General features: G+C 42.6%; 1 protein-coding gene across 13 annotated transcripts in view; it reads right to left on the reverse strand.

Annotated features, from left to right (window-relative positions):
• Positions 1–22423, reverse strand: part of CIT (citron rho-interacting serine/threonine kinase) — a 165861-nt gene that overhangs the window by 59756 nt on the left and 83682 nt on the right. For 10 of the 13 annotated variants that reach the window (XM_077875863.1, XM_077875868.1, XM_077875861.1 and 7 more), the window contains 10 exons: positions 21869–21988; positions 16171–16341; positions 15645–15695; positions 14852–14905; positions 11860–12000; positions 9923–10048; positions 6479–6574; positions 2407–2523; positions 1340–1449; positions 138–312 (listed from right to left, as the gene is read on the reverse strand). In XM_077875863.1, coding sequence (XP_077731989.1) covers positions 138–312; positions 1340–1449; positions 2407–2523; positions 6479–6574; positions 9923–10048; positions 11860–12000; positions 14852–14905; positions 15645–15695; positions 16171–16341; positions 21869–21988 — 1161 coding nt within the window. The remainder of the gene's footprint in view (positions 1–137; positions 313–1339; positions 1450–2406; positions 2524–6478; positions 6575–9922; positions 10049–11859; positions 12001–14851; positions 14906–15644; positions 15696–16170; positions 16342–21868; positions 21989–22423) is intronic. The other 3 variants (XM_077875869.1, XM_077875866.1, XM_077875865.1) reach the window with 1 other exon arrangement.

Genomic DNA, 22423 nt, shown 5'->3' on the forward strand with positions numbered 1-22423 from the left:
ACATTGGCCGGGTCTGTACTCGTCACCACCATGCACACTGTCTCTTGGGTATACACTGGCAGATACTTGACACCTGGCTGGTTTCAGAGCCCACAACCCCCAGCACATCCTCCTGGGAGAGAGCCCCTCCTGCTTACCTCCCTCAACCTCGTCTCCAGCTCCAGCAGCCGATTCTTGTCACTGTGGTCTTGGTGGCTTATTTTCTCCAGCTGCTCCTCCAGCTTTCGGTTCTGAGCCTCCAATTTCCCAGCCTGTGTCTCCAGGTAGAACTTCTGTTGCCTGAGTTCTGAAATCATCTCTTCCTGGGCCTTCCTGGTGGGGGTGGTAGAAGGAGCCAAACAAAATCACAGTCTCATTAGAGGGGAGCATGTTCCCCTAGATGGCCAGAAAGAAACAGACTGAGAGGTGTGTCTTTGAAATTGGGCATGGTCATTTCCAGGTTGGCTCTCCCTTGACCCAGCCTCATGTGCAAGACCCCAGCATGGAGACCCAGGACCCACTTAGCCCTCACTGTTCAGAGGTCCTGGTCTCTGCAATTCAGTCAAGGGAAATGCAAGAGACCTGAACACATTTCCCTCCTAAGGTAGACCCTTTTTTCTGTATAATAGCAGAAAGGAGCCTCTGAAAAGTACAAGAGTGCCCTCAACAACTCACAGAATTGGGCCCTGGAGAAGAAAAGTCAATGAGGATAAGGAAGGAATGTTATTCCTTCCACTTCTTCATAGACCTCGCTCACCTCCCCACCAGACAGCTCACAAGCATCAGAAACTAGAATGACTCAAAGACCAAAAAGTGGCTCACTGAGCTGGTTTAAGTGAAAATGGGAATGTTTTAGAAGATCTCTGAAGAGAGGTACCTAAGCAGGGGAGGAATCCCAGAGATGTTCATTCTTTGGGGGAGATGATTAAGACCAAAGTGCCCCTGGAAGATGGGGAGTCCTTGCAAACCTCATGCCCCTGGACCTTACTTCACAATAGCAGGGTAGGTGGCCCAGCCAGGCACACACAAGATCACCTCTGGCTCATCATGGGAGGCAAGTCTGGGGAATAAGGACCACAGCTTCTCAAAAGCCAACTATAAATAGGCCTCATTAGAGAGAGCAAGAGTGCTCTGTAATCTGATGGCAATTTGAAGCTGTTAAGAAAACTCAGCTCCAAAGAAAGGGCATGGCAGAAGGAGACCGCTTAAGAGAGGGCAAAATTACACATGTATTACAGGGTCTGGAACAAACGACAGAAGTAATTAAATCTGCTCTGGCTTCATCGACAGGATGAAGTTTACGCCCCAGGAGAGAAGACCAATCTGTGATCACGCACACAGGTGGAATCTGAATACTTACATGTTCCTCTGAGTAAAAAGACTGCTGTTTGCCGCCAGTTTGTTGGCTTCTGAGAGTTCCACGATCCTCTGTTCCAGGGATCTGATCTTGGAATCCATAGCATTGATCATCTGAAACACAGGGGGAGCCTGGAAACCTCACACATGGACAGCTCAACCGGAGCAAGAAAAACTGGGGCTGTGGGGCCAAAGGCTCCCCTTGAGATAAATGGAGGCTCTCTGACCAGAAGTAACAGGGGAGTTAACTGGTCTATACCCCAAGGGGCCCAAGTCTTCCTGCCTAGACAGCAGCACATAGTTGTTTTCTCAGACAGAGATGACACATCCCCACACTACCTAAGTGGCCTGTGTTGAAACCACATAGGAACCCAACATTCTGTGAGTAAGCAGGCCCCATGAGCCCCCCGCATCATCTGCATGGGACTTGGGCCTGCCGAAGCCTGACTTGAATCTGCAAACTGGTGTGTCTCATCACCCATGGGTCTGTCATTTCTCTATCATCCTAGATTCTCTACACCAAAGTTTTCCCAACTTAATAAATCATAAAAATCAGGGAGGAGGGGGGAAGTTGCTGGTTAAAAATATAACTTCCTAGGCCCTTCCATTGGGGATTCTGGGGTCCAAAGTCCCTGTTGGATTTGGGATCATAGGTGGATTAACAAGCACCACAGGTGAACCTCACAAGCAGAAAGTTTCTGAAACCCATGCCTCTATGGATGAGAAAGGCAAGAAGCGAGTGCATAGAAAGGAAGCACATAAGGAAGACTTTGGGCCACTGGTTGTTTTGTCAGGTGGCCTTGTGAAGGACAATGTTGATGGCAGCCCAGGATGAAACCCTCAAAGGAGAGCACAAAAGGCAAAAGTGGCCACCCTGAGCCACTCCCCCACTCCCCCTCCCCACTGCTTTTATGAGACGAATTTGTTGCAGAGAGCCTGCTGTAGGCAACAAACTCCACAGGATCAAACAGGAAGAATTCATCGGCTGGAATGGGCTCTCCTTGCATGTGATTCCAGGCACATTTCATAAACCCTCCTTGGGAAACTGGCTTTGTAATTCCTTATACCTACCGCCTTCTGCTCGCTGAGAATTTTGCCCTTCTCATGGGCCTCCTCTTCGTGTCTCTGCATCAGATTCTCCAGAGTCTCTTTATCGGCCAGGTCTTTCTTTATCTGGCTGTCCAACACCTATGAGAAAAAAAGAAGTTAGTGTCCCAAGTAGCAAAGCTGAGCAGGGAAGACTGATCAGGGGCTCTTGGGAAAAGCACAGGCCAAGAAAACTCTGGGACAAAAAGACAGAATGGGAATCTGCTTATGAGCCGGGATGAGGGTAAGAAGTCAAGCATGACCATCAGAGATGGCAAATAACCAGTGGACTTCAACTAAGAACTTATTTTAAGATTGGCAGCCAGAAACACTCAAGAAGTATAGATCCTCAGTGGACGTAGACTCCAAAAGGAGAGAAATAAAAGATCTGTCCCCAGATCTTACAATGTGCAGCTGTTACCTAGGGACCACTTTATCGTAGTCAATGCACCAGTTTTCAGAACCTTGTTTGCTCTTAATTGGTTCAGAATTAATCTAGGTATCTCCAAGGCTATGCACAGAGGGACAGAGAGCTAAAGACCAAGGATGTCTGTGTGACCAAGGCTGATGTTGGGAAACAGACAGGGGACAAGAGGGTTCTGCCCGCCAATAAAGTAGGCGGAGAGTCAATATTTTGAAAAGACAACATAAAAGAGAAAGGGGAAAAAAAGTGCCTCTTTCCTCTGATCCAGCTGGGGAAAAAAAAAAAAAAAAAAAAAAAAAAACCCACTGGAAAGAGAAACCTTTTCCCAGGGGAAGAGAAATCATGTGTTCTCAGTGCTGAGAACACCACTGCAAGCACCCTCTGTTCCCAAGGGGAAAAAATAAAACGGTAATGGTGTCACCATCCACCAGCTTGATCTAATGTTCTGCAAGGCACACACAGCCCTACCAGTTGCCAAAACAACAAATGAGAAAGAAAGAAAGATAGAAAGAGGGGGTGCCAGGGGAAGACAACATCATAACTTGCCAGAGCCCTTGACTACAACCCTCCATTTCTCATCACAGAGAATCCACTCTACCTTTTCTGAATGACACCAACTGCTTCCGATACTGGGAAGAATCTGAAAGAACTGGGGTCACAGAGGGGGCTGAGATCTGCCCTTCCCATAATGTCTATTGTGAAGGGACCTTCATGGCTCCTGGGGACATCCTCCCTAAAAGGAGCCAGTCAGCAGGCAGGGGGGTTCACATGATAAAGAGAGGAAAGAACAGATTTCAAAGACGGCTTTAAACTAGAACTGACTGCTGAAAAAAAATAGATTGAGAGTTTGTGGAGAAGAACAAAAGGTGGTGGACAGGTCAAGGGAGGAAGGGAGAAGCTCAACAGGATAAGTGGCCCGTTCTCTAGGATGCTGGGGCGTGATTCTAAAATTACAAATGAGAAAAGAACAGAATCTAGGGTACGACCATGATTATTACTAAAATGGCCTTAGAGAGGCTGGAATGGAAGCACAAAGCAGAATGGGCTAAAAAGAAATGGTTTCATAAAGATTCCAGGAGGGAAGAAAGAAGAAAACAAGTCTTTTCATAACAATCCCTAGGATCTATAAAACAAAGTTCTTTCCATCTAGATGGCTGTGGAGACCACAGAGTATCTGGACCAGGCATGCTCCTTTTTATGGGGTGCTAAAGCAACGAAGTACATTTTCAGGGTGACTCATTCTCAAAATAAAACCTTGACTTTGGGACGTGATGATACCAACAAAAGGTAGAGAGGGACGGCCTCTATCAAAAACAGACACACCTCAGCTTCACCAGAGTTAAACTGGCAGAAGCACAAATGAGGAGATGCATGGGAGGGAAGCAAGGAACTTGAAATGAGAGAGCCACTGTAGACATTTATATCAATTTAAGACAGAACACAGCTTTTGGACAGGAAAGTCAATATACTCACCCAAATTACAGAATGAGTTTTATGAATGGCTATTTTCATTGTGCCATTTGCATCATAATTTTCTGGAAGTTGATTTATTCTGAAGATAAAAGTTGGGAAGTCAGTAAGATTTCAAATCAAAAGGATTAGTATATAATGTTTATGCTGAGTAGGGGGTCATGCTACAACACTTTGAAGTCACTTCTGGGTTATTTTTCTTTTTTTTTTTTTAAATTAAAAATGACCAAAAGTAACTCCAGGGGTTAAAAAAAAAAAAAAAAAGGGTACCAGGATGGTGATGATGATGATGATGTTGTCTGTGGGGGCATGTACATGCTTGGTTCTCCAAAAAAGGAACACAGAATACCAAAATCTACAACAGGATCAACACGAAAATTAAAAGCCTCCTTCATTGTCTGATTTGGAATGGGAAAACATAATATTTAAGATGTAATGGCCAATGTCTGATTCTCAGGAACACAAGAATTGAGTTAAAGGCTTGGTCCAAAATCATAAGGAAAATGTGATGTGATTTTAAAAGAAAATAGATAAGCTGGGATTTTTTCTGATCACTGAATTTATTAATAATAATTGAGCTGAAATAATAATTCTAATAATTGAAATAATAATTGAATTTAATATCTTATACATTGGGCTAGATTATTTAGTACAGCTCTCCTATGGAAAATGATTTAAAATGTTAGATAAAGTATAGAAAACATTCCCCCCAAAATTGGCAAGAGAGTAAGAAATTAGAGACTAAAATTCTAAATGAAAGCAGAAACCTAGACAGTTAAGATGGGCACAAAGTTGTTTTTAACTTGAGGCATTTGCTGAACCAAATAAACTGGAACTTCATTTTTAATAGCCTCAAAGGATAAGAAGACAGAGAAGTCTAGGCCCAGGGTCACCCCCAAAGGAGGAACACATTTCTATTCAGAGTTTCAAAGAATTCCCATTAATAATTTTCTAAGGAAGATGAGCAGCTGACCAAGCACACAAGAAGATAGGCACCATGAAAAACAACAAAGAGAAATAAAAGAGCAGAAACGGACCTTCAGATTATAAATAAAGAACATAAAACAACTATTCCAATGTATTTAAAGAAATAAAAGACAAGCTGAAAATGAATGCTAGGAATAGAAAATTATTGTCTTAAATAACCTAGTAAACTTGGGAAGGAGCCAAATAAAATGTCTAGAAACCAAAAATACAGGAACTGAAATTTAAAATTCACTGGATGGACTTAACTGCAGATTTTACAGGTCAGAACTAGTAAACTGGGAAAATCAGAACTCACCCTCAGTGTGCACTGAGAGATAAAGAAATGGAAAATATGAAAAAAAAAATGCACACGATGCCTACTCAAACTCTCAAAAAGGAAGAAGGAAGGAAGGAAGGGACAATCTTGAGATACAGTAACCAATGATTTTCCAAAACTGATAAAAGATACCAAGATATTTTAAAGTCCTACATATCTGAAGCAAGAGAAATATATCTCCATTTAGACACATCACAGTAAAACTTAGAAAATTAAAGACCGAGCAAAATTTTAAAAGCAGCCAAATAACAAAAAAGAGCAATTACTTTCAAAGAAAACAATGGTTAGACTGACAGCTGACTTCCCATTGGCAACAATAAGTCAAAAGTCAATGGAATGATACCTTCAAAGGGTGTTCAAAGAACTGCCAACCCAAAACTCTATCCCCACGTAAAACACCTTTCAAGAATGACTGTGAAATAAAGACGCTTTCAGACACCCAGAACCGAGAACTTGTCACCAGCAGGTCTTCATTAAAGTAAGTCCTCAGGGATATACTTTAAACCAATGGAAAAATGTTCTGATCTGAGATCCAGGAAGGAAATTAGAGCCAAGAATGAGGAGTCTGTGGCTAAATCTAAATTATCATGGATATATATATATAAATTTATATATATATATATTTATATATATATAAATTTATATAATATATAAATATATATACATATATATTTTTGACATCACATATCAAAACCCCCACATGGTTTAACATCCCAAAACCTCCCACCATGGCCTGAGGACAGCATTTACCCCCAATAGGCCTTTGGTCTAGCAAGAAGTGGTCCAAAGTGCCCAGGACAAGAGAGACGCTGTGTCGTGCCATAGGAAGAATGCCAGGGAAAATCAGAAAGTGTGTTTACTTTAATTTTTTCCTCGTAGTGCTGTTCTTTCTGCTTCAGGTGCACCTCTAGGTGCTGGGCTGAGACCTGGGCCTCGCGGTGCTTCTCTTCCAGCTCCTGGACACAAAGGAACAGACAGTCAGGTGTGCAAAGGGAAAGACAGAGCTCATGTGTGTTAGACATTCATGGGAAATGTGACTTTGGCACCACAAGCAACAGGCACACGTTCCTTCATGACTAGCCCCTGAGGCTCTTGGGAAGGAAACCACCACCGATCCTTGGCCCTGGGGTTTCCAGGTCCAAGTAGTCACAAACATACACATGCAGCCGGTAGGCTGGGATCAGAATGCTGTCAGTGTGACAGGTCAGACAAAAGCAGCTCTTCATCTGTGCACAGGGAAATGACAGTCACAAGGCAACATTTGAAAGTTTAGTGCAGCACAAAGCCCCTGACCACCACTGTCTTGAACCTTAGGCCATTGTCACTCTCATTATGGCCTTAAATGAGAAACGTGGTTTTAATTTCTTTCAAAACTCAAGTTATTTTATTATCCTAAAAAATGATTTTGTCTTTCTGATTATCAACGTGATTGCTCACCCTAGCCATGGGAAAAAAATTAATGTTACAATTCAAACACTTTGAGGTTTGAAGGATTTTATTTTTTAAGCTGGCTGGTGGGTGGAGAATGCAAGTATCTGGAGATGTTCATGTATCTTGTTTATAGGCTACAATGCTAATGGGAACAAAGTAGCACATAAAATACACTGATAATAATGACCAAAATATGTATGCAGATATATTAAAGATGGAAAGAGAGTTTGGAGTGATATAAATAGTTCAGATTTAATGTTCCCTCCATTCTAAGATTTCTGCTTTTAAACAAAATCGTTATTCATTTGAAAATTATATCAATTCATTTGCCAATGTATTATAAACTGATCTAATAAAAGGCAGCATCAATCCACTGAAACATTCTCTAAATGCAGATATCTGCATCCACATTAATTCTTATGAATCTGGACCCATTAGTTAATTACTAATATCAAAAGTCATTACCCCAAGTTTTCATCTCTTCACAGTTACGAAATTTTTCCTTGAAGTAGAAGTAATTATGAGAATTTTGAAGAATGAGGAAATTATACAGGATATGTCCATAAAGTGGGGAAAAAAGACTCTCAGATTCATATGCACATAAAATGTTACTGATTAAGCTTTTGAATTTCTAAAGCCTACAAGCACTGACTTTGCTTTGGGGGCCAGTAAAGTGTTCAATATTAAGACCAGGTGCACAAGATCTATTGCAGTCTAACAGATGTGATCTTGAAAAGTTGAATGTAAACAGGATTTTAATTAATAAAAACATACTTTAAGGGCTTTATGTGCACTAAAAGATCTCCTGCAATGAATTCTTTCATTAAAGCAAAAGACTTTGCTATAATGAGAACCCCAATTACCTGTTTTGAAAAGGTCTTATCAGAATAGCAAATATTTTAAAGCAAATGACATTTTGGGATCTGTTTCCAAGCATCATCATTATATGACAGGATTAAGGACCACCTCTGCCCACGTCCTGGGTATTTCATAGTCTACGCACAGGTTTCTTTAGCAAAAGGCACTTTCTGATAAATGAAGTCACAACCACAAAGGTAGGCAGGTGGCAAGATACCCTTGAACAAAGAAATCTGTTTTTCTTTATGTTAGAAATCACTTGATAATCATCTTTTCTGAGTTTCTGTCCTCCTAAGATAGCATAGGAATGGAAAGGAGGGTCTAAAACCAGGTCAAAACTCAGATACCTGAACCTAATGACTTTAAGACCCAATTTCTATATATGAATAGGAGTTTAGAATACAGAATCCCAGAACGCAGAACTCTATATCCCTAACATTTTAATTTCAAGTGTATCTTTGGAAAAGCAAATATTCTAAATCTGACTTCTTGGTGGTTTGCCATTTTTTGTTGTTGTTGTCATTTTTGTAAAACGTTATCTTTTCTCTATGTATTAGATCAAACTCTTCAGTCCTGTTATGCAAACATTGTTGTTCGCTGCTACGTTTCCAGCTCCTAGAACAGTGCTTGGCACATAGTAGAAGCTCATTAAATATTTGTTGAATGAATGAATGAACACATCACCATTAAACAGAGAAACAGTTTGCAACCACAAGAGACTTAACCACTTCGTTTGCACCAAGCAAGGGACAGCGGTGGTGGAATCTTGGTAGGATCTAATTTTACTCACGATAAAATTCACACACTTGACAATCGCCAAGAGAAACTTTGATGATGGAACAAGAGAACAGAAAGGGTAGACTAACAGTCACATTTGCCTTTGTGTGCAGACGTATATACGAAGACTGTGTGTGAAAGCAAAACAATTCAACCAGTTTCTCTTTCACCTGTTCGCCCAAGAGCATCCATATCTTCATGAATATATGCAAACACCGGTAATGTTTTGAAGGGTTTGGGGTGTTTTGTTTTTTGTTTTTGTTTGTTTGTTTGAAGTACTAAGGACAGGCCTATAAATTGGCCATTCTTGAGTTCATATAGTTGCAAGTGACCCACTTCCCAGAAGTGATACAGAGAGACAGAGAGAGAGAGAGAGAGAGAGATGCCCTGCCCTGCTCACCACCTCTACTCCTTAGGGTGGAAAGGAATGGTCGACCACTGCAGGGTCTCTCCTAGGGGCAGGGAGGAGGGGGCTAGGAACAGACTCCATGTCATCGCTAAGACTCCCAGACGTGGCACACATTTCAGCTTTGGAACTGAGATCCAAGGACAGTTCTTTAAAAGTTCACCTGCCTGGGACAAAATTTCACCACATCCACAAGTACCACCCGAGCCAGCCTTCCCTGATGAAGTTAATTTGGTCACCGGAGCCAAAAACAGAATCATGATGATTTACGAATCTAAAAAAAGACCTGCTACATCTAAGGAAATTAAGGGGGGGGGGGGATAATACTAATAACCAACTATAGCAGAGAGAGTGAGTGGGTGAATACGGATCTGTGACAAATACTACTCTGCAGAAAACAACCCTGCATGACTAATTTCTCTCTTCTCCAAAAAGCAAAAATCTGAGTTTTGATCTTAAAGGTCTAAATCCCCACTGTAATTGCCATCGCAAAGTTAACAGCCATACAAAACTCTGCTGATAGAAGTACGTAAATGCTCCTGTAGAAATGTATTGGAAATGACAGAGGATGCAAGTTCATATTTTAAAATGTCAGGCAGTAGCAAACAGAGCAGAAAAATAGTATTTACGGATCTGTTACCGGTGCTGAGACGTCCAACATTTGGTGATGGGTGCTATCCTAGCATGTGGCAGACACTGAAGCCACCTCTCTCCATTCACCTACTTGGTGACACCTCCCCTGGTGGCGGCGCTCCATTCCGCTTTTCACCCCCTTCCCTCTGCAACCTCTAACCTGTTGTCTTTTAACTTTTCAGCTTTTGTTCCTGCTCACCAGAATTTTATCAGCCATCTGCTGGATCTGTTGGGATTTTGTCTGGATGTCATCCTTCAGTCTGTTTTCTCTACGCTCCATGGTCTCTAGCCTCTTTACCTTGTTCTCCAGAGAATGGCGGCGTTCCTGTAGATCGTGAATCAATCAGAGAGTTTTAATGGAGTAACCGCTACGGGCACAGCGCCTGCACCGAGGGAGAGCACCCTCGAGAAGCATACGCACAAGGCAGGAAGAGAAGTCTCGGGCACCTGAAGCAACGGTGAGGCAAAGAAGATTCTAGAATCCAAGTACTTGGTTGTGTGGGTTATAAGAGTGCATTCATTCATTCAAATATTTACCAAGCACCTACTATCTGCAAAGTATCACACTAGGCATCACGGAAAATACGGAGAGGAAGCCGACAGAATTCCTGCCCTTGGAAAAGATAAGACAAACATAAAGAAACATAATATAGGTTAAGACGGGGAAGGGCCATACAGAAAATCAGTGCAGAGGGCAGTGGAAGTGAGGTCTTTTCACTGAACGAGCTAAGGGGAGAAGTCACAGAGATGTGAGCTTTGGAGGACGCTGGGATACCCAGGCTGGAGTGGGGAGGGTAGGAGGGGAGGTGGAAGGCCTTCAGTCAAGGCAGACACATTAGCAGAAATACGGAGTGGGGTGGGAGCGAGTGCAGCCCCAGGTGAAGCCTCCAGGGGCTATAGCATAAGATGCCTTAGGGGACAGAATAGGAGAGAAGGTAAAAGGGAGCTCTAGTGGGTTAAGTGGGTCAAATGGCTCAGAATTTCACGTACCAAGCTCAGGGGTGCACACAGGATACAGGGAAGCTCTGAAAGCTCTGGGATGGGCCAGGGGGGTGCCAACGAGCCTTGTGTTGAGGCCCGTGAGTCCTACATGGTATAAGCCAGAGAGGAGGAAGGGAAGATGGAAATCAGGGTGGGGGGCAGCCAAGAAATGAGCAAGTGCGCTCAGCTAAGGGAAAGAAGGCCTGGACCATGAGGAGGCCCACAGAAATGGCAAACAAGGGGTGAACGGGGGAAACAGTGGGGCTGGACTTTATAGGACTGAGCAGTTCACTGAATGGCAGGAAACGAGGAGAAGCAGATGATGTCAAGGTTTCAAGCCTGGGGTGACCAGATGGATGACGGTGGCCTGGATTGGCATGAGGAGATTAAGAAGGGAGCCCCGCTCATGGGGAAAGATACCGAGTTTGTTCTAGATTTGATGCACCAGCCACAGCACTGTGGCAGGGGAAGGCAGAGGGCCCAGCAATAGGGGGAGGTAGGGTGTGATGGTTAAATCAACTACGATGTGTTGCTCTCTGGGACAATCACCAAGGCGGTGGGGGAGGCAGAGGGGAGTAAGGGGAAGTATTATTTTTTATTCTGCGTTCTTCAGTACTGTTCAAGTTTGTCACAACGAGAAGACACTCATGTGTTTCCTGTATAATTGTATCAAATGTTTCAGCAACAACAACAACAACAAAGAATTCGAGGGAGAGGAGGGGGCCAAAATATAGGCCCAGGGGGCCATCGACACACGGGTAATAGCTGACGCCTTGAAGGTAACGTTATTCACTCTGCAGGGAGGAGGCAAGGAAAAACAAGGGTGCGGAGGGAGGAAAAAGAGAAATTGAGGGACAGCGTTATGATTCACCTATTAGAACATAAAGCCTCCCAGGTTAGTGAGGCCAGAGGAAAACAAACAGAAAAGCAAGGCTTTCCTCAGGACACCTTTCTACTGGCCACCACTGTGACCGGTCTTTTCTTCCCCTTTGGGGAAAACGTTGCCAGGCCTCCCAGGTTTCAAAGGGGTTTGCAGAAGGCAAAGTGGTTCTCTGGGGCCTTCTTGCTGGCATGGCCTCAAGCTGGTCGGCTGCTCATGGGTGGCCACGCTGGGACCTAGGCTCCGTCCACCACAGCCTGAGGACCCCTGCTCACCTCAGCCTCCACCAGCTTCTTTTTTATGCCTTCAGAGGAGTCCTCCCGGTTCTGCAGCTTCTCCAGCTCACGCTCGGCTCTCTCCTTTGCCTGGCGGATATTCTGCAGCAGTTCAGTGGCCTCCGTACTGGCTTTTACAGCCTACCAGGGAAGAAGGAGCAGGACACAGATGGCCAAAGTTATTCACAGAAAAAGATGGTGACAGTCTCCTCCATAAAAGGCAGGCAATACTAAGTATACTGTAGCAGATCCATTTTCAAAACCCATAAACATTCACTTTATTCTGTATTTCCTCCACGCTAAGACACACTTATATATATTTCAATGTCACTGAATTTGGAATGCATCTCACAGTTAAAATGGATGGCAATTTTTCCTTCTTGAGGTGCACAGATAAAGGTGTATCTGCTGATCATTAGTATCTTAGGTTCAACGCAACCTAGTAAATGCAAACCAAACGGTCTAGCAGGACTTATCCACCAGGTGTGAATGTATTTACCCTCAGAGCACTGTTTCTTCTTATTTAATTATCTCATTTGCTAATTTTCCTACAGGCAATCTGTACTACTTTTATTTCAAAATAGGATAAAAACTGTAAGCTTTTCTTCAACCTATCAAAGGCTACAGCAACCATAGAGTTCACTGGTAATTCACAATCTGTGCTTTAAACACATACACACACACACACACACAGCTAAACCTTTTGAAGTTAATTTTCATTTGGGTCTCAACTACACTGCAGCTCTTACAGCATCATATAGCAAAGATCTAAGTGTAAGAAACCAAAAAGCTCACACTTCTTTCCTTTGAATTATAATTTTAAAGAGTAAAAACTTCAAGAAAGCTTCGAGACTAGCACTGTCCAACACAGGAGCCACGGGACATGGGCAGCCCTTGAACATCCCCAGTGTGGCTGGTGTGACCGGAAAATTAATTTCTAATGTAGCTTATGTTTGATTCATCTAAAAACTGAAACCATGTAAATGTTTTAATATTGATAGACAATGCAATTTTGGCTCTATCAGATGAAGTAAACTGTGTCATTTTGGCTCTATCAGATTAAGTAAACGTATCATTCAAACAACTTCACCTGTTTCTTTTTGCTTGTTTAATGTGGCTACTAGAAAATTTAAAATTACCCCAGTAGCTGTGACATTTATGGTTTGTGTCACACTCCTGGTGGAGAAAAGAGTTCTAGATAGAAACATGAATCCTCATACAAATGGGTAGCTAAAACAGGGCAGGAGAGGCTTTCATTAGCAATCTCCAGGATAGGTGAGAAGAGGATGGATGAATGGATAAACAAAATGTGGTCTATCTACACAATGGAATATCATGTAGCCTTTAAAAAGAAGGAACCGCTATCCCATGCTACTACATGAAAGAACCTCAAGGACATTATGCTAAGCAAAGTAAGCCAGTCATGAAAGAACAATTACTATACGATGCTACTCATATGAAGTCTCGAAAGGAGTCCAAATCACAGAGACAGAATGTAAAAAGGTTAGTTTTACCAACGGCTAGGGGTAGGAAGGAAGGAGAATTAGCAGATAAAGAGTTCTGGTTTTGCAAGATAAAAAAGTTCTAGAGATCCACTGCGATGTGAATATATTTAACACTACCAAACTCCATACTTAAAATGGTTAAGGGATCCCTGGGTGGCGCAGCGGTTTGGCGCCTGCCTTTGGCCCAGGGCGCGATCCTGGAGACCCGGGATCGAATCCCACATCGGGCTCCCGGTGCTTGGAGCCTGCTTCTCCCTCTGCCTGTGTCTCTGCCTCTCTCTCTCTCTCCGTGTGACTATCATGAATAAATAAATTTAAAAAGAAAAAAATTTAAAAAATAAAATAAAATAAAATGGTTAAGATGGTAGAGGCGCCTGGGTGGCTTAGCCAGTTAAGCATCCAACTCTTGGTTTCGGCTCAGGTCATGAGATCAAGCCCGGCAGAATCAGGCTCCAGGCTCAGCAGAAGTCAGCTTGAAGATTCTCTCCCTCTGCCCCTCCCCCAACTTATCCACAGAAATGCTTTTTCTTTTTCAAGTAAATAAATAAATTTTTTTAAAAAAAATAAAAGGGTAAAAGGGTAAATTCAACGTTATGTATTTTTCACCACAACTTAAAAACAACAACAAAAGAGTAAGTAAGAAGAGGCTCTACTAAACCAGGCCAGGACACACATTGACACTCTTGTTGTGACAGGCATGTCTCAAAACCACATCAATTCTGGACCTTTCATTAGCATTTCCAGCGTTCAGCTAAAGGGAGGGTCATTAGCACCCCCTGCATAGGACGCTATAAACCAGAGACCCCAGGGATCCCTGGGTGGCTCAGTGGTTAAGCGCCTGCCTTTGGCCCAATCCTGGAGTCCCGGGATCGAGTCCCACGTCAGGCTCCCGGCATGGAGCCTGCTTCTCCCTCCTCCTGTGTCTCTGCCTCTCTCTCTCTCTCTCTCTCTAGGTCTATCATAAATAAATAAATAAATAAATAAATAAATAAATAAATAAACAAACAAACAAACAAACAAATCTTTAAAAAAAAAAAAAAAAAACAGAGACTCCTCCCTATCCCCACCAAGAAATGATGCCCCGGCTCCCCCAGACTTCCCACGGGCCCATAGTTTCTCACTGAAAGCAGTCTGGATCGTGCATAACACCTGATTCTCATACAAATATGCAAAACGGGGAGCCTGGCCCCCTGAAGAGAGAGAAGCTAGCCTCTTGGCCTCTTGGGTCCTATTGTAGTATAATTAGAACTTTTACTTGAGAGTCTCACACAGCTTGGGTTTTTAAAAATAAACACGGCTGACATGTCTCCAAAGGAAAAACTATATTCAGAGCTCTGATATTTTCAGGTAATAGCTCACTCCCCCCTTCATTCTCCTCAGTGCTGGCTAACTAAGTCTGTCTCTTTCATTTCTCAGGCTCCAGGACAAGGCAAAGAAAAGTATCTGGAAATGAGGGATAAGTTCCCACAAAATCACCTCAGGCTTACCTTTTCCAGCTTCTCCTGGAGCTCCTGGATTTTGAGCTGTTGCTCAGCATTGATCTATAATTAAAGTCCCAGGAAATAAAGCAAAAGGTAAATTGGCATTAATGTATTACTACATTTAGTGCAGTGCTATTTTCTGAAGGTTCCTATGGGGTCTTTTTGTTCTGTTTTCCAGCCCCTCCTAATGGAGAGGAGGAACAGAGGCCTATCAGAGAAGTCTCTGAATGTCCTAATGAAAAGCTGCATGCTAATCCCCTAGAACCAGCAAAACACAAATGCCAAGAGAAGCAAAGTCGCCCAGTGCCTTAAGACTACAGGAATTTTCACCTACGTTTTCCTAAGTGTCTCAGTTTACATGTTACTGTGTTCAGACATAATTAAAAAAAAAAAAAAATCAGAGTCTTTTACCCCTTTCAGAACCACAGCTAAAGCTAAATGTGGTTGCCCAGACATTAACCATCAAAATAAACCTGGAAGAGAGTTCTCTATCCATTGTAAGAGTATTCTTAACCAACGGCTGGCTGGCATGTTATTCGTGAAGGGTAACATTTAAAAGATTATCAGGGCACCTGGGTAGTTCAGTCTGTTGAGTATCCAACTCTTGATTTTGGCTTAGATCATGATCTCAGGGTTGTGAGACTGAGTCCCGCATCGGGCTCTGCACTCAGCTCAGGTTTGCTTGTCCCTCTCCCTCTGCTCCTCCCCCAGCTCCCACACACGTGCACTCTCTCTCTCAAATAAACAAGATTATCTACCAAAAATACAATAAAATAGCAATACCAAAAATGGAAAATACCTTCTCCAGTTTGGAATATTCTCCCACTTCAGGCTTCCCTTGATCCTTAGCCTGTAATTTAAGAGATAAAACATACTGGAAAATATCAAGAACCTAAAAGTCTTGCAGAGACAACACTGCCTACTATAATTTCTTGGTCTCTATGGCCAAATGATGATGATAAATAAGTTATCTTCTATTAAAAAAAAAGATAGGGATCCCTGGGTGGCGCAGCGGTTTGGCGCCTGCCTTTGGCCTAGGGCGCGATCCTGAAGACCCAGGATCGATTCCCACGTCGGGCTCCCGGGGCATGGAGCCTGCTTCTCTCTGCCTGTGTCTCTGCCTCTCTTTCTCTCTCTATGACTATCATAAATAAATAAAAAAAACAATTAAAAAAAAAAAAAGATAGAAAGACCAGGACCTTGCAGAGTATTCCATGATACCCCAAACATATACTCATTAAGCTAGTATTCCCTTTTCCCTGCTAAGATCACCCAGGAGTCTATCCCCGAAACAGCCTTCTGGCAGGTGGCAGGTGGTTGGCTACCTTCATTAGTTTATGCTGACATTCTGTTGCTTTCCGCTTGAATTCTTCAGCAGCGAGCCGAGACTCTCTCAACTCCGATTCATAGAGATCACTCCGTCTCCTTGCTGAAACAAGGTCCTCTTCCAACTGATTCATCATCAACCTCATTTCTTCCACTTGAGCCTGGTACTCCTAAAGAGCATGCAAGGGAAGAAAGGCGAACTTTAGAACTCTTAAAAGAAACACAGGCAGTGAAGACAGAAGACCATGGACCACAGAGGAAAGATGCGTGCTGAAGACAGATCAGCAGGTAACAGTCCTAGAGAAAAGATGGATAAAAATGGGCTGTAGGGTGGGCGAAGAGGAAGAAAAGAATATTAAATCCTCGAGGTATTTCAATGTAGGAGCACCTGGGTGGCTCAGTGGGTTGAGTGTCTGATTCTTGGTTTCAGCTCAGGTCATCACCTCAGAGTTGTGAGGTCGAGCCCCATGTTGGGCTCTATGCTCAGCAGGGAGTCAGCTTGGGACTCTCTCCCTCTCTTTCCCTCCCCCCTCTGTCCCTCTCCTCTCTCTCAAATAAATAAATAAAAATCTTCCAACTGTTTTAATGTAGATCATGTATCATTAATAACACCAGTTAGAACATGTGTGCCTGTATCTAGTAAGATCCTTTGAGCAAATAATACTGTACAAGTAGCACAGAACCTTAAGGTATCTGCAACACAAGAGAGCTGAAAGTAATGCTCTTTGAACAACCAGGATAAACTGCTTACGTGCAGCTTTCTTCCAAGGGTAATCATTTATATAGATTTGTCCTTTAGAAGTCATGTGCTCCTAACACAATTAGGTATGGTACTAGTTTTAAAATTAACCTTTCAGACGACACAAGGGGGTAATTGGAAATCTCGGTGGAAAGAATCTTGGAAGGTGAAACTCATCATGTCGGTTTCTCACCATTAATTTCTCTGAGCCAAAACTGAATGATGAACTTAACATTGCTCTTGAAATGCAAGTCACCCTGAAATTTGGAAGAGTCAGAAACACTAGCTCTGGTCAAAATAACTTGGGAGCAAAACTCTGGAGAAAGAATTATCTTGTTCCTCTGAGCAAACCTTTAAAGTGATCCAAACAGCCTGACCTTTTCCAAAATGAATTTCTAAAATCAAAACAGAACATTTGAATTGGTTTTTCAAAATTGGATTTACCAGGAGAAATGGGCAATGATTTTGAAAACTTTGGGGCAAAGTATGAAAATATTCTGTTTGAAAAATCAAAGCATATAGGGATTATGAACGAGCATGTATCCAATCCGAGGTGACTGGAGGTGGGTGAGAGGGGGGCCAGGGGAGGATATAAAATGAAAAGAATAAGGAATGGAATCAAGATCATCTTTGATATTCACAATACACAGTGAACATCTCTAAGATCACTTCTCTCAAGAAATCACTGAAGACGTATCATTGAGCAAGGACATGTTTTTAACCAGTAAAAACAATAATTGATTTTTTTTAAGCAACAGGTATAAAGCAAACCTTTCATCCCATTGTGGCAGGCAATCCCCCCAGATGCACACTAAAGCAGAGGTGATGTTCTAAAGAAAACTGGATACTTTTCTTTTTTTTTGTACCCCCACCGCCCCACCCCACCGCCAGCGCCCCCCCCCCCCCCCCAGAAAACTGGTTAGTTTTCATACAAGCACACCTCTCTGGATAATTGGGAAAGGAAAATAATGAGCCCAGAGTGAAGCACGGTCTCATTTTACTTCCTCCCACCAGTAAGCATACTATTATTGAAGATCAATCCCAGAAGTCATGGGGTACCAGGCTGTCTGGGTGGTGCACACAAAGTGGGTGATGCTGGGTTATATAACGAAAGGTCTTCACAACCTACGCACAATTATCTGAACGGACAGAGAGGAACTTGAGCTCAATTATGTGAAGTGATATATCCTTTTCTTGCATCCCTTTTTTTCTAGCCCCATTGGCCACAGTTGTTTTATGACTTTCATGGCTCTGGGCACTATGCCTCCCTGGGCCCCTTCTGCTATTTAAAAATACATATATATATTATATATATTTACATATATAGTAAAAATTATATTTTACAGGGCACCTGAGTGGCTCAGTTGGTTAAGCGTCTGCCTTTGCTGAGGTCATGATTCCAGAGCCCTGGGATCAAGCCCCTCATCAGGTTCCCTACTCAGGGGAGAGTCTGCTTTTCTCTCTCTCTCTCTCTCAAATAAATATAATCTTTTAAAAATATATATTTTAGGGACGCCTGGGTGGCTCAGTGGTTGGGCACCTGCCTTTGGCTCAGGTCGTGATCCTGGGGTCCTGGGATCAAGTCCCACATCGGGCTCCCCACAGGGAGTCTGCTCTCCCCTCTGCCTATGTCTCTGCCTCTCTCTCTGTATCTCTCATGAATAAATAAAACCTTTAAAAAATAAAAATAGGGCTTCCCGGGTAGCTCGGAGGTTTAGCGCTGCCTTGGGCCCAGGGCCTGATCCTGGAGCCCCAGAATCGAGTCCCACGTCAGGCTCCTTGCATGGACCCTGCTTCTCCCTCTGCCTGCATCTCTGCCTCTGTGTGTGTGTGTGTGTGTGTGTGTGTGTGTGTGTCTCACATGAATAAATAAAATCTTTAAAAAAATAAAAATAAATAAAAATAAAAATAATAAGTAAATTATATTTTACAACAGCATTCATATACAGACAAAAGCATTAGAATTATCTATAAAAACAGTTTCTTTGACCTAAAAGCTCAGTATTTTTCTTCTGATTAAAACAACAAACAAATGTGTAAACATTTTATGGGTCCCTAAAAGTACTGCTGGCCCTGCTCACAGGCACAAATACCAAGCTCTAGAGGAAGCAGAGAGCTGAGAGAAAATCTTGGGCAGCTTTTATCCTCAAGCTCCTTTTTCTGTCTGGAACTTCTGTCAGCAAGAAGGGTAAGTAATTTTTGTGTTTTGTCAAGAGCAAGGACAGAGCGTTGATCCTTCTCCTCAACATTTCTTTTTCCTGAGCTGTTGGTGCCCAGGGGGAAGAAGGCAAGGAATCAGGCAACATCTCTATCAGCAATTTGAGTTCTTGGGGTACCCAGCTTGCTACAAGCATCAAAAGGAATTCACATTCATCTGTTGAGCTGCTGTTATTATACTGCGTCCTTCAAGGAATCCTATAAGTCCAACAGCTAACCAAATCCCTGCTTCAGGAAAAATCTGAGAAGATAATCAGGTCTGTTTCCAGGGAGAGATGAGAAACAGTGGCTATATCTCAGCATGGGATGGACTGTCAGTCAGTGTTGAGTGGGATCAAGATGGGGAATCGTGGACAACTTTCAACATCTCCCCTAAAGTAAGCCTTCTGAACAGAGCCTTGGAGTTTTGTGGGAAGAAAATAGCAGACATACTCCTATTCAAATAGAAATCCCAGGGACACCTGGGTGGCTCAGTGGTTGAGTATCTGCCTTTGGCTCAGGGCACGATCCCCGGATCCTGGAATCGAGGCCCACATCAGGCTTCCCACAGGGAGCCTGCTTCTCCCTCTGCCTATGTCTCTGCCTCTCTCTCTGTGTCTCTCATGAATAAATAAGTAAAATCTTTAACAACAACAACAACAACAACAACAACAAAAATAGAAATCCCAAAACAACAATGCCTTCTGTGTTTCTCAAACTTTCATTCCCTTTCCTGAGGAAGGGATGACGGGCATTAGCAATCTCTTGTAAGGGTGCAGGAATCAAGTTTTCATGTGAGACTCTTTGGTGTTTTTATTGTAAACTAAATGCAAACACTCTATAGGGGGTGGCTAAGCAGAAGCAAAATGTTGAGAAAATAAAAAGATGAATAGCTGTACAGAAATTAGCTTTTGAGTGAAAAAGTGGGGAATAAATGCCAAATCTGGGAGGAATCAACAAGCTGTAAACCAAACACGAGTTGTCTGCTGAAAATCAAGAAATGCTGTTTTCCTGGATTGCAGACATCCTGGTCTCCCAAAACTCACTAAAAGCCAATTTAACAAATCTATCTTATGATGAGAAAGAAAATCTGAAACTGAGAAGTTTTCTGCCCCCCAGTGGAACTTTTAGCAGTCATTAAATCTAAAACTCCACATGTATGCCAACTGTGGTATGAATCATCAGAGACATTTCTTTGAACTCAACCACCAGCATGTACCTTTTCAAAATGTCCTGATAATTCAGTTTCTATGGAAGTCATGGCCACCAGCTGCTCCCTCTGGTGGCCAAATGCGGCTTTCATTTCCCCAGGATGTCACCAAAAGCAAATCTCCAAAACACATTGAACTAATGGGAGAAAAAAAAATCCTATCTCTTGAAACTTTTAGGAAGAAAACCTATGTTGATAAAAGGCGCAATGAGTCAACTGTCAGAGCAGATTTTTCAAACTCTGTGTGTAACCTTCAAAATCTCTAAGATTAGTATCAGTGTTCAGAACAGATTGCAACATTACCTTTGCAGGTTTATTTATAACATCTTTATCAAGCAAGAGGATATTAACTAATCACTTTAAAATATTAAGGTGATAATCAGATTGAGCCAACAAAAAACCCCCATCCATTCTTTCTTTAAAGAATACTTAATGGATCAAATGATTTGCAGGAGTCTCTTGCCTTAGCACCACCCAGATGGCTAAGTTTGTGCTACCCAGAGACAAAAATGTTCATTCCCAACACTGCTTCCATTAGATTTTCTGAAATGAATGAGAGTTGCCTGGCAGCTGATAATTCAGCTCTCCCAATTGCTCACAGCCATCTCTTCATTAAAGTTTCTATTTACAGTTTCTTCAAAAGACAGAAAAATCCATGCTAAAAAGGAAACAATGAAGCAAAATAAAAATGAACCATCTAGAAAGAAACTCCTTTTAGAAAGGAGAAAAAAAAAGAGGGAGAGAGTAGGCTTTTTAAACATATTGATTCTCTTCTCTGAACATTCAAGTGATGGCTTTCTGCACTTAGAATCCCTGGGTTAATTCTGACGTAGCCTTTGCTGCTCACACTCTTCTTCTCTATCTTTATAGCAGTTAAACTTTGAAATATCCTGCTTCTCTCAAAAACTTAAGAGTGCATCAGAAAAGCTATCAAAATATTAAAATTTTTTTTGATGGTCGAAAGCAGAGATTGGCAAACTTTCTCTGTAAAAAGCTAGATAGCAAGTAATTTCTGCTTTGTAGGCCATATGGTCTTTGTCACAACTACCCACCCCTGCCACTGTAGCACCATAAGCAGCCACGGACACTACAGAAATGAATGGGCATGGCTGTGTTCCAATAAAACTTTATTTATGGATGCTGAAATTTGAATTACATGATTTTCACATGTCATGAAATATTCTTCACTTTTTTCCCCCAACCAGTTAAAAACACGAAAGCCATTCTTAGCTCGAAGCCATGGAAAACAGGTGGTGAGTCAGATTCACCCCACAGGCCACTGGTTGGCCACCTTTGTTCTAAACCTACAGCTTTAATTGAAAAGAGTAGCCATGATGTGGTACACACTTCAAAAGGAGCAAGAACAAGCACTCCATCGTTTATATAAATCGTGGAGAATCTACAGTTTCCAAATGACCTACATACCTCCCTCTCTCTCTCCCTCTCTTTCTCTCTCCTCCCCCACCTCCTTTCTCTCTCTCTGCCCGTCCTGAAACACACCTCTGAAATCAGAGGTTCGAAGTGCAGCCCTGCTCCCAAGCAGCGGTCATACCTGCTCTTTGATTTCCTGGAGCTTCCGGCTCTGCTCTCTGATATCATGGAGAAGCTGCAGTGCTTTGTCATCCTCCTGGGACACCTCCATCCGTGCTTGCTCCAAACTTCGCTTTAAGCTCTGAGGAAAGCAAAAATTTTAATAGGGATGCCCTGTGGTTCCTGCTGTGTTTGAAAAGATTCATTAAGGGAGCTGCAAGCTGCTTCGCAGACACCAAGACGGTTTCAGGTGACGGAGCAAAGTTGACAACTTCCAGTTGGTTGCTGGCTCCAGTTTTCTCATCCTGTAAAAACCCCTGGTTCGAGAAACATCTCAACCTTGTGTCCTTGTGGGTCCGGCCTGAAACTGCAAACTGATATCACACCCTGCCTCCTACCACCATCTACCTGTCCTAGCAGATACTTACTTGTACATTCAGGACTGAAAACCAATGAGATCCCTTAGCCTTTCATTAATGGGATGGCTACAAGGTCTTTTCTGGAATATCGGTATGGAATATCGGTATCCTCAAATTATCGGTAATTAGAGGACTCTCCAGTCTAGATCCCTCTTGCA

The sequence above is a fragment of the Canis aureus genome, chromosome 27 (genome assembly GCF_053574225.1).
Source record: "Canis aureus isolate CA01 chromosome 27, VMU_Caureus_v.1.0, whole genome shotgun sequence".
In the NCBI taxonomy this organism is placed as follows: Eukaryota; Metazoa; Chordata; class Mammalia; order Carnivora; family Canidae; genus Canis; species Canis aureus.